This window comes from Silurus aristotelis, assembly GCF_946808225.1.
Source record: "Silurus aristotelis genome assembly, chromosome: 14".
NCBI classification, from domain to species: Eukaryota; Metazoa; Chordata; class Actinopteri; order Siluriformes; family Siluridae; genus Silurus; species Silurus aristotelis.
Window position 1 is genome coordinate 7,746,361 of NC_139587.1, and position 17,370 is coordinate 7,763,730.

The 17,370-nt window shown below is 36.8% G+C and overlaps 1 protein-coding gene across 4 annotated transcripts in view; it reads left to right on the forward strand.

The window, feature by feature from the left end:
- The window catches only part of neurl1b (neuralized E3 ubiquitin protein ligase 1B), a 33,314-nt gene that overhangs the window by 7,804 nt on the left and 8,140 nt on the right, over nt 1-17,370 (forward strand). The window contains exon 1 of one of the 4 annotated variants that reach the window (XM_083561337.1): nt 11,467-11,723. The exons of 2 other annotated variants lie outside the window; for them this stretch is intronic. In XM_083561337.1, the coding sequence (XP_083417463.1) occupies nt 11,693-11,723 (31 nt within the window). In that variant the 5' untranslated portion in view covers nt 11,467-11,692. Of the gene's footprint in view, nt 1-11,466; nt 11,724-17,370 lie in introns of those variants that run through there. One more of the 4 variants, XM_083561336.1, reaches the window with a different exon arrangement.

Below are 17,370 nucleotides of genomic sequence, written 5' to 3' on the forward strand. Positions count from 1 at the left end.
TGTCCTATTTGAATCCTATTGAAAACCTATGGTTTGATTTGAAAACGTCAGTCTGCATGTGCCAAATAAAGTCCAACAAATGCTTCAGCCTTAATAGACTTGCTGAGCTCCCATTCTGTTCACGTTAGGCTTTACTAACTCTTAATTGTTCGGGATGCCAAAAATTTAACATAAAAAAACAATTCAGTGAGACATTTTTTGTTAGAAGAAAGTATTATGTGAAAATAAAACTGTACAGCATCCCCATTTGCTAAAGCTTTATTATATTGAAATTATATCAGTTATATTAATTATAAATTATACATTAGTTTTCATAAAGGATGTTGATTTTTCTTTAGTTGATTGCAATTAGGTTAATATAGTAGACAGGAAGTAGATAGATTAACAGGAATATTGTTCACATGCAAGAACTTCCAAAAAAACCAAAACAATATTAAATAGCACATTTAAATCTCAATAGCAAAAAGCAGCTACAGGTATAGTTTCAAATCTGCCATGTTTGTTTAGTCACATTAGGTCATCTTCCAAATGACCAAATGTGTACGGTTAATAGAATCTTAACCGAAACTACTGCAAATCTTTGTGTGATCGTGCAAAGTTGCCTTCTTTTCCTCCATACAGGGCATGGAGGTTTAAGGCAATAAAGGCTGACTCACTTTTAAAACAGCCCACAGTATGATGAGATGTTGCAGACATGGCAAGCAGGGTTTGCCTGGCCTCTGACTGGATTACTGAAAGATTGAATTCACCTCTCATTAATCTTAAATTCATATGGCTCTCATTAAATCTTATAATGCGTAAGCCTTGTTTATAACACATGGCTACATTCCACTGGTTTGTAGAAGTGGAGGTCCCTGAAACAACAGTATAACATTTCTTGATACCTTTGTGTTAAAGTTCCCTCAGACATACCCAGTCACCATTCACACATTTGGAACCTCATGCAGTTTTATAGTAATCCCCCCCACCTTTTCACCCCCTCATGATAGTCAGCAAAACATAATTCATTAATAGGAGTGCTGGGATCTGTGTCATATTAAGTTGTTGGCTGCCACTTGTTGTTTGTGTTGGGTCATACAACTGGTTGCCCCTTGACCTTAAGAGGTCAAGTCTTACTGGCCTCCAGGTTGCACAGCTGACAGTCTTATGGACAATAACTTTATTAAGCAGATTATAGATACGGCATTGCAAAAACAAATCTGCATTGTGTGATGAACCACCGCTTGGGGCTTGTCTCAGGTTGTACTTAGTATGAGGGATGATTGAAAAGCTGGACTGGTATTACAGCATATTTGGCATCTTGTCTGTACTGATGAGCCGATGTATTGTATGCTTTGAATATGTGTGGGTGTGTGATTTTAAACAGCATTGGCTAGACTGCATTAGCCAGTATCACAAGCTCTAATATTGATATCACATTTAAAATGGAAAAAGTGTGATAAGTGCATCCTTATTTAACACATAGCCAGAGAGACATTTGTGTCCTCATATTGTAGTTACAGTTCACTGCTTATATATGCACCGGCAGTCCTTTTAAGCTACTGACAACTTTCATCAGTCATTCCATTATGTAATCACATAAACCTTGCTAGAAGGAAAGTGCTTGTATTCTTCAAAAACAAACAGCACCGCAATATTCTTTTTTCGCTTAACAGTGTTTAAGAAGTGTTTTTGATCATTTGCATAGTTTGGAGCCATTAGATAATAATTGCAGCCATAGTTAATAATAGCAGTAGTAGTCTCGTTTTGCCTACAATCTGCCGGCATTTGACCTAAGGGCTTTGAGAGGCAGCTAAAACATTAATGCTATTTTGTGATTGTTCATGCGCGGTAGAACTTAAGACAGATGACATAAGAAACTCCACACAGCATGTTACATGCATTCTCTAATACCTTTGAAGTGTTTTAACCTAATTTTAGTTGATAAAATAGGTTTTTTTAATAGTAGCCTTAAAGTCTAAATTTGTAACTCATTATCGATTTACTGATGAAATGTGATGAGAAATATTAAAGGGATGCTCAGTAAGTTTATTACAGTTTTCTTAGGATTTTAGGATTATGCAGAACCAGCTAATAATTGTACTTACAAATTATATTAGCAAAAGATTTAGCATGTACGTGTTTTATTTGGCTTGACAGGCCTGTGCCATTCTGTCAGTAAACTTTTGATAATTTTGTTTGGCTACAAAAGATGCTCCTATATTAATGGTGTATTACTAGAGCCAATTTTTAAAAAATTGAACACTAATTCACTTCTAGAGAGACACTGCTGGCCTGGGTTTGGGTTCAAGCTAAAAATATTTTGCTGCAAAATACCATATTGTTTTTATTGATCCATGTTCAATTGATAAATATGTTGAACAACATGATTGGCTAATCTTATTGGTCCCAGCGTATGCCATAATAAGCAACTCCTGTGGTAATGTATGATCATAACATAAAGGAGGACATATATGTGTATTGATAAAGAAATAAAACATGATGTGATAGATTTTTTTATACACAGAGAATGAAATTCCAAGTAAGATTATTTCTGTGTGAGGGTACAATACAATATTGCAAAGAATTATTTTTTTGTATTGTTTTTCCTGTTCAGAGTTTTCAGGTTATAGTTAACTTACCTCTCTGCTCTACCCCTTCCTTACACAGTGTTCTGGTCATAACCTGCTGTTGCAGTATAGATAATGCAGCTTAATACTATGGTAGATTAAACAGTAATACACTGATTGTTGAAAAACAGACTTACAGAGTTAAAGGGATTTATGAAGAGGCAAAGGAGAATAGTAGCACCAAATGGTTAACCACAAGAAATCCTGCAGACCTGCTCCTAACCGCTGAAATAACACTTTTGGGATTGTCACCCCATACCACATCTCCTTGGCACCATTTTGAATTTCCATTTTAAGAGTTGAACATTGATGTTGGGATCGCACTGCTCCAAATAGTTTAAAAGCACAGTTCCTGAACTGTGCTGTAAAAAGTAATGATGTCTTATAGCCTTTTTTTTAACTGTTTCATTAGTTTATATTTACCACTGAACCACCCCATCACAACAGTACTTTAGATTTATTATGGTGTAACTGCACTCTTTGTACTAGCCTCATATTTATATCAGCTTTTATGTGAGTACATATCTGAGATATTTCAACCAAGGTTTTTTATTTTACAATCCAACTTTAATGACTGCCCTGTTCTTTTTCTAATTCCTGTTTTATTGCTGACTTGGTTTTAGCATCCCGTGGCATTTTTAAATATATAACTAAGCCTTCATAGCCATTGTGGGCAACATATGCCTCTTAAGAGATCAAATACATTTGCATTTGTTTATAAAAGACTTAGAAAAAAAAAAAAAACAACAGGTAATTTCTATTACACTAAAGGTGACCATAAAAAATAACCATACACAAACTGCTAAAAAACTAATACTCTAGAGAAAGAAACAGAAAGAAACAAACGATTAAATACCTCCCACACACCCCAAATAACTAACTTATGTTTTAATATATTTTTGCCCAAATTCTGAATAATCTGAAAATTAAAAATAATTCTGAATAATCTATTCTCTTAATTTTATAGTGTTTCTATCGAGTGCGCTGCTTCTAAGAGTGTCTGTTATGTTGGAGTTTCTCTCCAATCAGATTTCAGCCATCATATCACATGTTGCCCACATCAAAGGAATCTGCCATGAGGTGTACAGAATCAGCAGTGTGGGCACCTGCAGCCTTAAAGTACATGCTGCTTGAAGCTGTTATTTAAATCAATCAGATTTTAAGTTCCCATCTAGAGGGCACATAATAACATCTACATTTTCACTTCCTTCGATTGGCTGGTCAGAGACTCATAAACTGCATCTGTACTGCACAAGCTCAAATATAATCATGTGGATTTAATACTTTTTTTTTCATTCGACAATGGCTGACAAAGGGAACAAATTGATTTGGTCACAGATGTACTTACAAGGACATTTACAAGATGGACTTTTCAAGAAAAGCTATGCATGGGAAAAATGCACAAAAGAACCTGGAAAAGCCAGGGTTATTTTATGAGGTTAATATCGATGCTTCTGCTAGAGATAATGTATGCAGGTGGCACAGCTGTGGCTGCAGTGAAAGAAGACTTATTCTAATTGTGTTCATTGTTTCTTGCTTAAGTAATGCTTTTCATTCTCACTGCATGAGATACTTGTGATGCAGCACTCCGTTATACTACATTTCTCCATAATATTCATTTTTAGAGGCGGATTGATTCATGTTGGACACCATTGAAGGCCTATGTGTAAATGTGTAAAAGATATATACTATATAATGTGTGTGTGTGTGTGTGTGTGTGTGTGTGTGTGTGTGTGTGTGTGTGTGTGTGTGTGTGTGTGTTTTCTTTCTTTTTTTTTTTTCAACATTCTACATAAATACTAAAGACATACAAAATTTGAAAGAATATGCTACCTTTTGCTTTGAACACCCGGAATGGTTTTCCAACAATCTTCCCAGAGAGTTCCCAGAGGTGTTTATTGCTTGTTGGCTGCTCTTCCTTCACTCTCTGGTCCAACTCATGCAGATTCCTTTAAACAGTGGATGTTAAAATATATCTGCCACTTGAACTCCGAAATGTATTTATGTAAAATGACAGTTTCTGAGGGTATTATTTTTCCTTTTTATTGGTCTTTCTTTTATGGGTCGATCTTCATCTACATATATAAATGTAAACTAGGTTTCTCCTAACCACACGTATTATTTGTTTTTGTGACAAGTTGTTTTTCGAGATTACTGGTGGAGATTCCTGTTTCACTTTAGTTCCTTTTTAATCTTGTTTCAGTTCTGATTTTGATTCATGGTACAAACATTGCTCCATAATGGAAGATTTTTTTTTGCATTTAACAATTCACCTAATTAAAAATTTTTGTTGTTGTTTAGATTTTTATTGTATTACACTTTTTAAAAATCTTGATTTCATTTTACATACAGTACATTGTACACTTCTATATCCTCAATACCTGTATATCAGAGAAAAGGAATCTTAAGCTACAATGGCCACTGGCTCACTTCCCTTGTATATTTAAAAATTGAGAAAAGACCAAACCATGCTTGTTCAACTTTGTCCAATCTGTGCAGTTTAAGTGATTTTTGCATACTGTAGATTCAGTTTCCACTTTTGCATCATTGGATAATTGCAGGATTAAGCAGTTTCTATTAAAAGGGCCAGAGAGTCTTTGAATGTAATAAATATAGGGTTTATGGACAGTTTATAATTCAGTATTAGTTGATATTTGCTACATATACTGTACAATGCTAGAATTGTTCACCTATGCTGGACATTTCTTTAAATTTCAGTATATAACCTCATTCTCAAAATAAATCATAGTCTTAATACTCAGGGTTTTAATAAAGCATGTGAATGACTTTTAACTATCAATAAGTATTATGTAACTGTTTATCATTTTGTAACTATATTATAAAGTAACTATTTAGCCAGGTATTACAGTGTATTCACAGCATTTATGGCGCTTAATGTTTTCCACATTTTATGTTACAGCCTTATTCCAAAATGGATTATATTAATAAAGTTCTACAAACAATAACCCATAATGACAATGTGAAAGAAGTGTGTTTGAAATCTAATCAAATTTATTACAAATAAAAATGGTAAAAAATCACGTACATAAGTATTCACAGCCTTTGCTCAATACTTTGTTGAAGCACCTTTAGCACCCATTACAGCCTCAAGTCTTTTTGAGTATGATGCTACAAGCTTGGCACACCAATTTTTTTCCTTTTTTTTTTTTGCAGGACCTCTCAAGCTCCATCAGGGTGGATGTGGAGCGTCGGTGCACTGCCATTGTAGCCACTCCTTTGTTATCTTGGCTGTGTGCTTAGGGTAGTTGTCCTGTTGGAAGATGAACTATTGCCCCAGTCTGAGATCTAGAGTGCTTTGGAGCAGGCTTTTATCAAGGATGTCATTGTACATTGCTGCATTTATCTTTCCCTCGATCCTGACTAGTCTCCCAGTTCCTGTTGCTGAAAAACATCCCCACAGCATGATGCTGCCACCACCATGCTTCACTGTATAGATGGTATTGGCTAGGTGATGAGCGGTGCCTGGTTTCTTCCAGTCATAACGCTTGGCGAAAAAGTTTGTTTCTCATTGTTTGATAGTCTTTCAGGTGCTTTTTGGCAAATTCCAGACGGGTCGTCATGTGGCTTTTCTAAGGAGTGGCTTTCATCTGGCCACTCTACCATACAGGCCTGATTGATGGAGTGCTGCAGAGATGGTTGTTCTTCTGGAAGGTTTTCCTCTCTCCACAGAGAAACACTGGAGCTCTTTCAGAGAACTCAGTTTGGCTGGGTGGCCTGCTTCAGGAAAAATCCTGGTTGTTCCCAACTTCTTCCATTTACATATGATGGAGGCCACTGTGCTTATTGGGACCTTCAATGCTGCAGAAATTTCTGTACCCATCCCCAGATCTTTGCCTCGATATAATCGGAAAATGCCTTGGACTTCATGGCTTGGTTTGTACGCTTGACATGCAGTGTTAACTGTGGGAACTTATATAGACAGGTGTGTGCCTCTTAAAAAACATGTCCAATGAACTGCATTTACCACAAGTGGACTCTAATCAAGTTGTAGAAAAATCTCAAGGATGAACAGTGGAAACAGGATGCACCTGAGCTCAATTTTAAATGCCATGGCAGTGGCTGTAAATACAGTTTATATGTGATTTTTTTATTTTATTTTATTGTTTAATTGGCAAAAACGATTTCAAACAAACTTCTTTCACATTGTCATTATGGTGTATTGTTTGTAAAATTTAGAAGAAAATAATTAATTTAATTCATTTTGTTCTAAGACTGTAACATAACATTATGTGGAAAAAGTGAAGCGCTGTGAATACTTTCTGGATGCACTGTAGATACTAATACGGCTTCTCTATTGACCTTATTCTTGATGCATTATCTGTCTACACTGTACCACACAATGTTTCTGTGTTTTTCAGAAACATAACGAACATTAATGAAATACGAATACTAAATGTTCTGTGTCCTTCTCAAAACATGGTCCCTCAGACAAAGAAGAGCATGTTTGTTGTTCTCTTTTTACATGGTTACATGCATTTCCTTACGCTTAGGTAGCTGCGCATCCGTTTGTCTTGCCAGAGAATGCAAGCACAATAGCACAGCTGGGGGAAATGAGGCCAGTGGTCTACATCTGTTAAAGACAAAGCCCCCCTGTTCTGAGACCTGTTGGCAGGAGCAGCCATGGAATTGGAAAAAGAGTAACCACACAGAGCAAACTGTTTCCCATATTTCTGTTTTTACTATGTCAAGCTTCATGTAGTGTTATTGGCTGTTTTCAGTTATTTAAATACTGTTACAAACAAGGACTTACCTCCAATGAGCCAAGAATGTCATCACATGTTGATTTATCTAAGCAGATCACACATTGGACAAGTTATTGCTTGTTGCATTGAGTGTTATTATTTTTCTAAAAATTTGAGTACAACTTCTAAGAAAACGCATTCCATGCAATCACATTCTAAATCAATTTTAGAAAAGGTAAAAAAATATGAATCAGTGATGGATTTTTGAATGTCGAATACAGCGCATATCAAGCACATAAACAAAAACACAGTTTTTTAAAATGCATTTTTGCAATTTTTATTTTATTTTTTAAATGTCATCACCCCAGTTTCAGCAGAAGCCAAGAATACTTGCCTTGGTAACTCTTGGATGACAGAATCAACTCATTATAGGGAATCCAATTCTAGTCAGAGCTCTGATTTCAAGGTTGGTATAAAAAAAAAGAGAAAATCAGATTGGGACATCATTCATTTCACTTTCACAAAACTCTTATTAGACGAATATGCTGTTTGGAATTTTTCCATAGACAGTATTACAATAGATAACTACTCAATATAGCATGAAAGAAATTATAAAACACGGTCTTGGTCAGTCAGTAAACATGTCCTAAAAGTACTTCTTTTCTCAGATAGCAAGTCAGAATGAAGTCATGTTGCATGGATTTCTTTTGCTAATTAGATTTAGAAAATAAATTCTACTTGAGGTTTTTGCACATGTGTCTAATGAAAACGGTCCTCTCAGAGGGTGCTTATGACTCACTTTGCCATTAGATCTGCTAGTTGGGGTTTTGGACAAAAGTTCCCTCACCACTCAGACAACCACATGCAGTCCTCCCAATTGGCCATCTGCTTAGCATTTCATCAGTGCCTTGGAAACCAAGCAGAAATCAGAAGACTGCAAATCTAACACTTTGCAGTCCAAGGACGATATGATAGAGCAAGCTTTTGAGCACATTTTGACAGCTCCATCCCTTAGAAAAACAGTGCTTCATTAGCAATGAATTGTTTTGGTACCATTTTGTTCAATCTTTTTTTTTAACCAAAGAAAAAGGTTGGTAATGTAAAACCTTTTACCTTAAACTTGTGATCCATATTAACAAGGATTTTGACACCTGTCTATCAAAAGCTTAGTGGTGCTGGTAACAGTTCTGATAGGAGAGCAGATAAATAATGAACTTGAATAAAAAATGCTTAAAATTCAGGTCTCAATCAAGCATGGAATATGGTACCATTCAAAGATAATGGAAACTATTTTCTCATTATTGTGTGGTGATTGGGTTTGCGCTGTGTTAAACTAATGCCTGTGGAGTTGAAAACCATCAAATAAAACTCTGTAGAAGTTAATTTATTGCCAGTGATTTTACTGTGTCTAATGAGTAGGCTTGGATGCGCTGCTGTGTTTAGAGTCAGGATGCCAAAACCTCTTACTTCAAACGTAGATTTTTAAAGGCAGCTTATCAGCATCATACATCCTGTTACACTGATGGTACAGCATTGAACCACAGTGAACAGCTGCAGTGCTTGTGTTATATTGTTTACATTATGGCCAGTACAGTGGTCACAATTGCTGCCTGACGTGCGCTTCCTGTGTAATCCCTATGGATATAGCCGCCCTTTCTTTTCAAACCATGACAAACATGTCAAAGAATTTCAGTTCACTGGAGGGTTACTAGTGAAATCCTCTTTGGAAGCTAAGAACCCTTTGGGAATGCCTTAAAAATTCCATGAATCCCTTTATTTATTTATTTATTTATTTATTTATTTATTTATTTATTTATTTATTTATTTATTTATTTATTTATTTATTTATTCTGCTCTAGTTTGTTTTCCTGGGCAAACTCTGGACAAACTCTGTTTTTCTGTTAAATGCGAAAATTTGTCTAGGCCATCTTTTTATTAGACCAACTGCATCAGCTTCATCTTGGAAATTTGGAGCAGCTGATGTGCTAAAAGTGTTGATGAGCCATATTTACAGAAAGACTCCACAGAAAGTACAATGTTTGCTAATGGAAAGTTTGTCTAATGTATAACAGTGTGGTCTGCCAATATATACAGTGAAAGCCTAAAGAGAATGGATTTCACCTATTTGCATGCAGCTCTGCCAACACTTCCCTAGGCTTGAATTAGGAAGAATATTTGGAATTTAAATTTTCCACTGTGTCTTTCCGATTTCTTTTGCTTTGGTTTGCCCCCAGTAGAGACAGGTCATATATCTCCCTATTAAATCAACTGGTGTGGACCGAATTCAAAGGCACTAGGTGTTATTCCATTTGTGTAAATTTGAAAAGGACACTGCTCTCGTAACCATCTATGCATGCATGCTTGGTGACATGCTGGATTTATGGTGAGTGTAGACTCCCTGCAGACACTTTGGACAGACGTTGGCCTGTGGCCTGCAATGATGGGCCTGGACTGTTTGGACAGAGCTCCTCAGAGATGGTTTCAGCTTAGAAGACAGGAAACAGCTTGCAAAAGATCCCAGCAGTCAAGGAAGGATGGAATGGGGGCTGGGGTGGGGAGCAGGGAATTTCCTTATAAAGGGCTTGTGTAATTCCCAAAAATGTCCACCATTCTTAACAAGCTTCTGGAAAGCATAAAACATCAAACGTATTTTTTCTTAGTCATGATCTGCCCTTTAAGTTATTGTTAGCTATTGTCTTTTAGAGCTCCCTCCTTGAAAGGCTGCTGGTCTATATATCTTAGTAGAGGTTTGTCTCCATTCCAAAAATCCAACTATTAAAAGTCACTGCTGTTAGCAATTTCATGGCAAGAAGCAAAAAGCCAACACATGCTGGTTATGGTGAATGTGACACGACAGATGTAACTTTTACAATTGTGACATGGGCATACGTAACAGCCTGGCAATTCACAACAACTAAATTGAAGTCCAAATCCCAAATTTTCTGGGCAGCACAGGCATTGACTGTAATCAAGCAAAAGCTGATCAGAGAACTGTATATTAGACATGGTTGCTTTGAATGCGAATGGCAATACCTAAGTATGAGACAAAGTATTAGACATTTGCTGTTTGTTCCTGGAAATGTGCTGTAACACGAATTGTCACATAATGGCATTAATTTACTGTAGTAGTATACTAATATACTCATACTGATATACTGATATACTGGTACTGATTTGGAAATGGATGAAATACGTTGTTACAATGGTTTCACGTATGCATAAATGTGGGGTGCCTCATTTGGGGTGCCTCCATGTTCTCCGGTTTTCCTCACAATGCAGGCACATCAACTTATCTCAGTTCCCTGTAGTTGTTAATAAAAGCGTATATTCCTTTCGTGCTTGGTGCTGTGCAACGGTCTAGTGTTCCATACAGGGTGAATTCTCTCACCTTGCACCAAGTGTTCCTGGGATAGGCTCCAAAACCACATTGACCCTGGCTATTATATAAATAACGCTGAATATGAATAAATAATCTAGTTGTCACAGCAAAAGAGTAATCTACTTATTACAGCTGTGATTCGAGCTCACATGTGGGTTGATAATTATCGTGGTGCAGCAAAGCTTCCAGGTTGTGATTAAAACCATTGAAATAATTAAAACAGCTTGTATTATTTTTGAGCATATTTATTTCTGTGTACTGGTTTATTACAATAGCCATTAATAAGTGCAGTGTGAAGCCACTATATGTATCTATATGTAGAAATGATAGTTTAAATGATAGATTTATAGTATAAAACACTGAATAATGAGTCACCTTTTTGTCGCATTTGTCCTATTGTCAAGACCGAATCAGGTATAAAGCACATTGGCATCATTAGCTGATCTTGTGTAGTAGTAGTAATAGACGCGTTGGAACTACCTCACTTTCTTGCACATTATCTACAGTATGTGCCTTACACTTTGCATTGTGTTGTATTATTTATTTATTTATTTATTTATTTTGTTTATTTATTTTTGTCAAGGGGGGGGGGGGGGGCTGTTCGTCACCAGTACTGTATAGACCAATTTTTTTTATTTTATTATAATGCATTACTGATGCATTATAAATAAATACCGGTGCAGCTCCACGGTGCTCAGCGCGTGAGGGTGGTGTGTAGTGCGTATTGCTTTAAAGTTGTTAAAAAGATTTGAAGGGAAGGTGCGGGGGAGGAGGAGGAGGAGGAGAAGGCAGTGCGCCAATAAGGGTGAACTGAGAGAAGAGCTGCTCTCTCCACACTAGCACATGAAGATGGGAAGGAAAGCGGAGGCGCTCCTCAGCTTCATGAGTACGCGCTCGGCGTTAACGGTGCGCCGATCCGCTCGTGACCTTCACTCCTAGATGGAAGCGCGAGGAAGCGTCTGGATCCACTTGGCACAAGAGGAAACCGATCGCACAAAGTAATGGGGAATAGTGCACCCAAACCGCTTACAGGTAAGACACGCACAGGCACGAGCTCAAAACCGAAGCACGCATTTACTGTACCACTGTGAAAACGGCGAGCGCGAGCCTTGAGGTGCGCGCCCTCATTTCCTTGTTCAATTGCTTTGGGAACTGTATGTGCATGTATGTGCGTGTGTGTGCGTGAGGAGGTAATTGCGTGGGAAGAGAAAGATCAGAGCTGACGGAGATGGTTTATGACCACGGCTCAGTACAGATAAAGAGCTCCGGTTCAGCCTCATTGATGTATTTATGAACGTGTTGAGTGTTTAACCAGTGCACAGTCTCCAGCACTGTTCATGTGTCCAGCTATAGACCCTAGAAGAGTCTAAAGCTGTAGGTGTTGTAGATGTCAATGCGATCATATAGATGTTCATTCAGCACTGTAGATGTGTAGATGTACCGATTATGAATGTGCTGGAGACCCCAGAATAGTCGAATGCTGTAGGTGTTCATCATATAGGTGATCATTCAGCACTGGAGAAGCTCATTTCACACTACAGTATTCTCTGAATATGTTCAATTCTTTGCTCTGGCTTTTGGACTGAAGGGAACAGCACGCAGTGTTCAAGATGTTCCTTTTTTTAGCCACATATAAAATGTTTATGTTCATGGTAGATCTATGAGCCTGTGTTTGAAAGCGTTTTAAATGATGAACTTGCTGTGGCAACAGCAGTGTGTTCGGCTAAGATAAACACCTGCATGAATGACATGACAGTTGTGTTTGCTGTAAGGGATCCATATAACTCAGAATTTGCACAAAACCGCTGGTAGATAAAGTTAATAAACAGTTAACAGCAAGTGAAGGGTGGGTTTTTTTATATACAAGATTGAATTAATATAAAATCTTGGAACCAGGCTCTGTTGTGCTACAGCTTGGTGACTGACGGACATCTAACACACCCGTCTCTCGTCCTTTCGGAAATGATTTTGTACCATGATTTGTCTTGTGTGGGCCATCTGGAATTTACTGTTCTGTAGAGGGGAATACAGGAGAATGTCTATTCCTATAGAAATAAGAACTGACAGAATTTACATTACATGCAACCTCAAAGCCAAACACATGATTGACAATTATGCAACTATTTAATTTATTTCATGGGCTTTTTTTTTTTCTTGCAGCTGACAGCCCTCGTACATTCCTCTATTTATGTTATTGACAAGTATGTACCGCTGACAGTACTTAAATTACCCGTAGAAGTATTTTTAGAACAGCTATTGTCACCCTAATACATCACTGTCTTCTGTGATTCATGTTTTTGTGGCACATAGCCTCATATAAGGCCTGTTTCTATAGTCTCTAGTAACACTGTGTAGAATATATTGTAGACGCTGTATAATAGGAAAGAAAATCTAATGCTAATGGTCTGGATCATTTTAGCTACACTCAAGTGACTTGAGTGGTCTGATGCAGAAGGCTGATTTCAAACATGGGTATGATTATTTGGGTATGAAATTATAAAAAAAAAAGCAGAAAGGTGAAAGAAAATGTGTTTAGTGTGGCTATCTAATGCATGCGACCCTTAAAATCAAGTCGTGCATTCATAACCTTAAATATGTGTCTACCACAAGGTTCAGTGCTTATGCATGCAGAAGCATAGCAGGATGATCTATACTGAATGTAATGTTAATTGAATTTTTTGTTTTCATGTTATGAATATAGCAGAACTCTCAAGGGAATCCATTAGGGCTCATTGTATTCTGTTCCTACCCTCCAGTACTAAATTGTGCACACATAAATTGCATTTCATAGTGCCCAATGATTTTTGATTGATGACTCCACAACACACAAAGGACTAATAAGTCACTTACTATGTATGTAACTGGCAAAGCTGCCTTCGAAGTGATAAGCAGATGTGCATTTGGGGAATTACAATAAAAATTGCTTTTAAGGAGCGAACAGGAGAAATCACTCATGGGTAATTGATTTTCGGTTATGGATATTCCGTAGTGTCTTGAGTGGCATTTCGATAGGTTCTAAATTAAAATTGATGGCTCATGCAATGATTATGATGAACTCACAAATTATGATCGAATAATAATTATTCCCATTTTGTTGGTTTAGGCGGTGATACAATGTTGAACTGAACAAGGTTACATCATGGCCATTAATTGCCAGATGGGAGTTTATCACAGAAATGAACGTGGCATTCTCCTGAAGCGTGCTCAATGAGATTTCACCCTCTCTGCTGTGTCTTCTGTGATTTGCCCTTTTCTGTAATTACCAGGTACTAGTCACTCAACGCAGGCCATAAATACAGGAAACGCCGGACTACACCTTTCAACCATGTCATGGTTCCCATGTGCGTAGTCCAGCTGTAGAGTCTTTTATAATGTAGATATGACTGTGGGTGTGACAGGACAGGATAAGGATATGTAATTCTTTTATTCTTTTTTTTTGCTAATACCAGGTACATTTTTTTCCTTAACAACCCAGACATTACAAGAAGGCCAATTTAAGCTCAGTATTTTTGAGGTACTGAGGAGAACCCACTTTTTGAAAAGAAACATTCTAAATAATCCAGCAAGCTGTGTCATAAAATATTGTAATATACTCAAAGTTTAATATAGAACCTAAAAGGTTCTTGGCTTTGTGTTTCTTATTATATATTTTAAAAAGGATCTACACAGAAATGTGTGTCTTAGTGGGGATCTATAAAATACACTTTTTTACACTTATGGGCAAAAGTTTGTGGACACCTGATCATAAAACTAGTATGGGCTTTTTGAACATACCATTTCACATTTAGTCCGTATTTGCTGTTGTATTAACCACCATTCTTTTAGGAAGATGTTCCAGTAGATGTTGGAGTGTGCTTGTAAAGGGCTTGTGCTCATTCAGGTACATTAGTAAAGGGCGAGTGTAGGATGAGGAGGCCTGGGGTGCTGTCAGTGATCCAATTCATCTTCAAAGGTGTTTATGTATGGTTGAGGTCACAGCGCTATAGCAGGCCACTCACACACATATAAACCATATCTTCATAGAGCTACTTTGTGCAAAGAGGCATTGTCATGCTGAAACAGGTTCAGTGAAAATGTAATGTTACCGCATCCAAAGGCATCTAATACAATTGTGTGCCTCCAATATTGTTGTAACAGTTTGGGGAAGAACCACATATGGCTTAAAAATTCAGGTGTCCCAAAATGTTTGTCCATATCATGTAGGTATTTAATCAATAATGTTCTATATATAATATACATTTTTTTTTTCATATCTAATCTTTAAAGTACCTGAATTGGTAAGGAAATATATTTATTTAATTAACCAGTAAAGGCCAGAGGTGATTGACATGACAAGTCAACTTTGAACAGAATTACATTTATTATCTTCACTGTAAATCTGTATTTCTTCATTTAGTTCCACCTGTAAATTTGGCTATGGAAAAATCACTGTCTATTTGTATATGTTGCAAGGCATATCTATTTTAATGAGCACTTTCTACGGACTCTTTCATTCAGCCGGTGTCATTTCAGTTTCATCTGAAGCTCTTTCTTCACCACCACATCAACAATCTGGCTGTCACCTCCTCCCAGATCTGAACTATGGAGCAATCAGCATTTTCAGTTCCTTCATTTATGAAATCAGTTACATTTACTGCAACAATAAAAAAAATTGTCAAGCTGGCAAGAACTTGTCATGTAATTATAATATATTACTTTAGTTGGACGTAGAATGCGATACATATTCTTCCATACAAATTACAAATTGTGTACTGGATATTTAGGACTATTGCAGAAATTAGATTACCTTAGTATTTGCAGATATTTCGGTCAGCTGTACTCATTGTAAATGTAGGAAGTAGTGTATTGTTTTTCACATTTGATTTACAGCATGTGATAACAATGTCTGTTATGGTTTCTTGTCACTTCATCTTTTAAAATCTGGTTTTAAAAAAAAGGGCATGTTAAAACTTGCTGTGTCTGCTGTGGTAGAACTCTGTCTGTCCTAGATTCACAGAAGGGCTTTAGTGGATGTATTTGAGCAAGGCTCGAGAACTGGACTGCAGCATCGCTGTCTGCCACAATGCCGATTTGCCATCACATCAAGCAGATCTATATTTGGAAAGCGAGCAAAACCGTGCTGCGTTTCACAAGTGGAGTTCAAGGCTCTCATTTCGCGTTTGCCTGTACACAGAGTGGCAGAAAAAGGGCCCTAAATCACACAGCTTGTGAGGAGGCGACTGGTGTTTTTTTTTTTTTTCCTTGCACCTCAGATCTATTTATGAAATAAACCTTTGGTCTCCAACATCTCTCAAGTGTTCTTGCTCACTAAGGAAAACAGAAAAAAAGGAGAAATGTAATAAAAAAACAGACGAAGTAAATGAATTCTAAATTCTAAATCCCAATGCACTTATATATGAATTGTTATGTACATTTATTTACACAGTGCACACTAGAGGGTCGGCATGGAAAAAAAAGGGTCTGTAGCTGAAAGTGTCTGGTGTAATATGATTCAAAGCTGTTATATACAGCTGTCATACAGTCTTATAAAGTATGTGAAGGTTTTTAAACAAGACAATCATCTAAAACTTTCAGCTAGCCTGTTTAACCAAATCACTCCCCATGTCCTGGTACCGTATTTTTTTATTTTTTATTTTATAAAATATGCAGATGAAATCTGCATATTTTGATTTTATTTTATAAAATATGCAGATGAAATCTGTCCTTTTTTGTTCTTAGTTAGTTAGCACCAATGAAGCATGACTGAATGACTGTGAACCTTGCACAGGTACACAATGAGTAAGAGATAATGAGTCATTTGGGTATTTAAGGGAGGGTGCACATTAAGGACTGTCATAATATTACAAATTAGTTTCTTTTCTTTTAATTTTAATAAAAAAAAAAAAAAGAAAGAAATGCATTGAGAGCACTGTCTTTTCCATTCGCACCAATTTTTTAAAATATTTTTATATCTGGAAGTTAAATAAATAAACTTTATTTATAAATGCATGTTTAAAATAGGCAGTTGGATCAGTATGACCATTTAGGCTACTTGCAGGGAGGGGGCAGTGTGAAATGTTATGTACAGTACAGATTTTGACACTTTTGCCTTGCGTATCAGAATGTAATAAAATGTTGAATCACATCAACACATCACCAACATAGGAGGCAGTGCGAATAGGATTCAACACTGAAGCAAGTCAAGCATAGGCTGTGGGTCACCCATCATTGTACACAGTATTGTTTACTGTAAATATCAAGTCTAATATTTGATTATTTGGAAAAGTTCTTTAAATGAATCTTACTGAGGAGGTCTGTGAAATTTATTGTCCCCTTGTTTAAGGAATATTGCCAACAAAATTGCTATAGAACATTTTGCACAGGATGCTCTATCAAAGAAATGTGATTATGTTTGTAAAGATATTTCTGGTTATTATTTCTCAACTATATTATTGCATGGATATTTCTTTCAGCATACTGATGTGATTTCGTACTGCTGATTTGGAAAGTATTGCTTCAGTGGTTCTCTTGAGGTGCATTTCTTCATATAGACACACCCAGCATGGATTTCATAGCTTGCACTGTGTTTTGCTCAAGACCAGTTGGTCACCAATTCTAGCTGCTGTCGACTTGCTCTGTTTTTTCAAATGGCTATATTTGCCTTGGCTGCTGGGAGATCTGTCTATGCTGTCATGTTCGT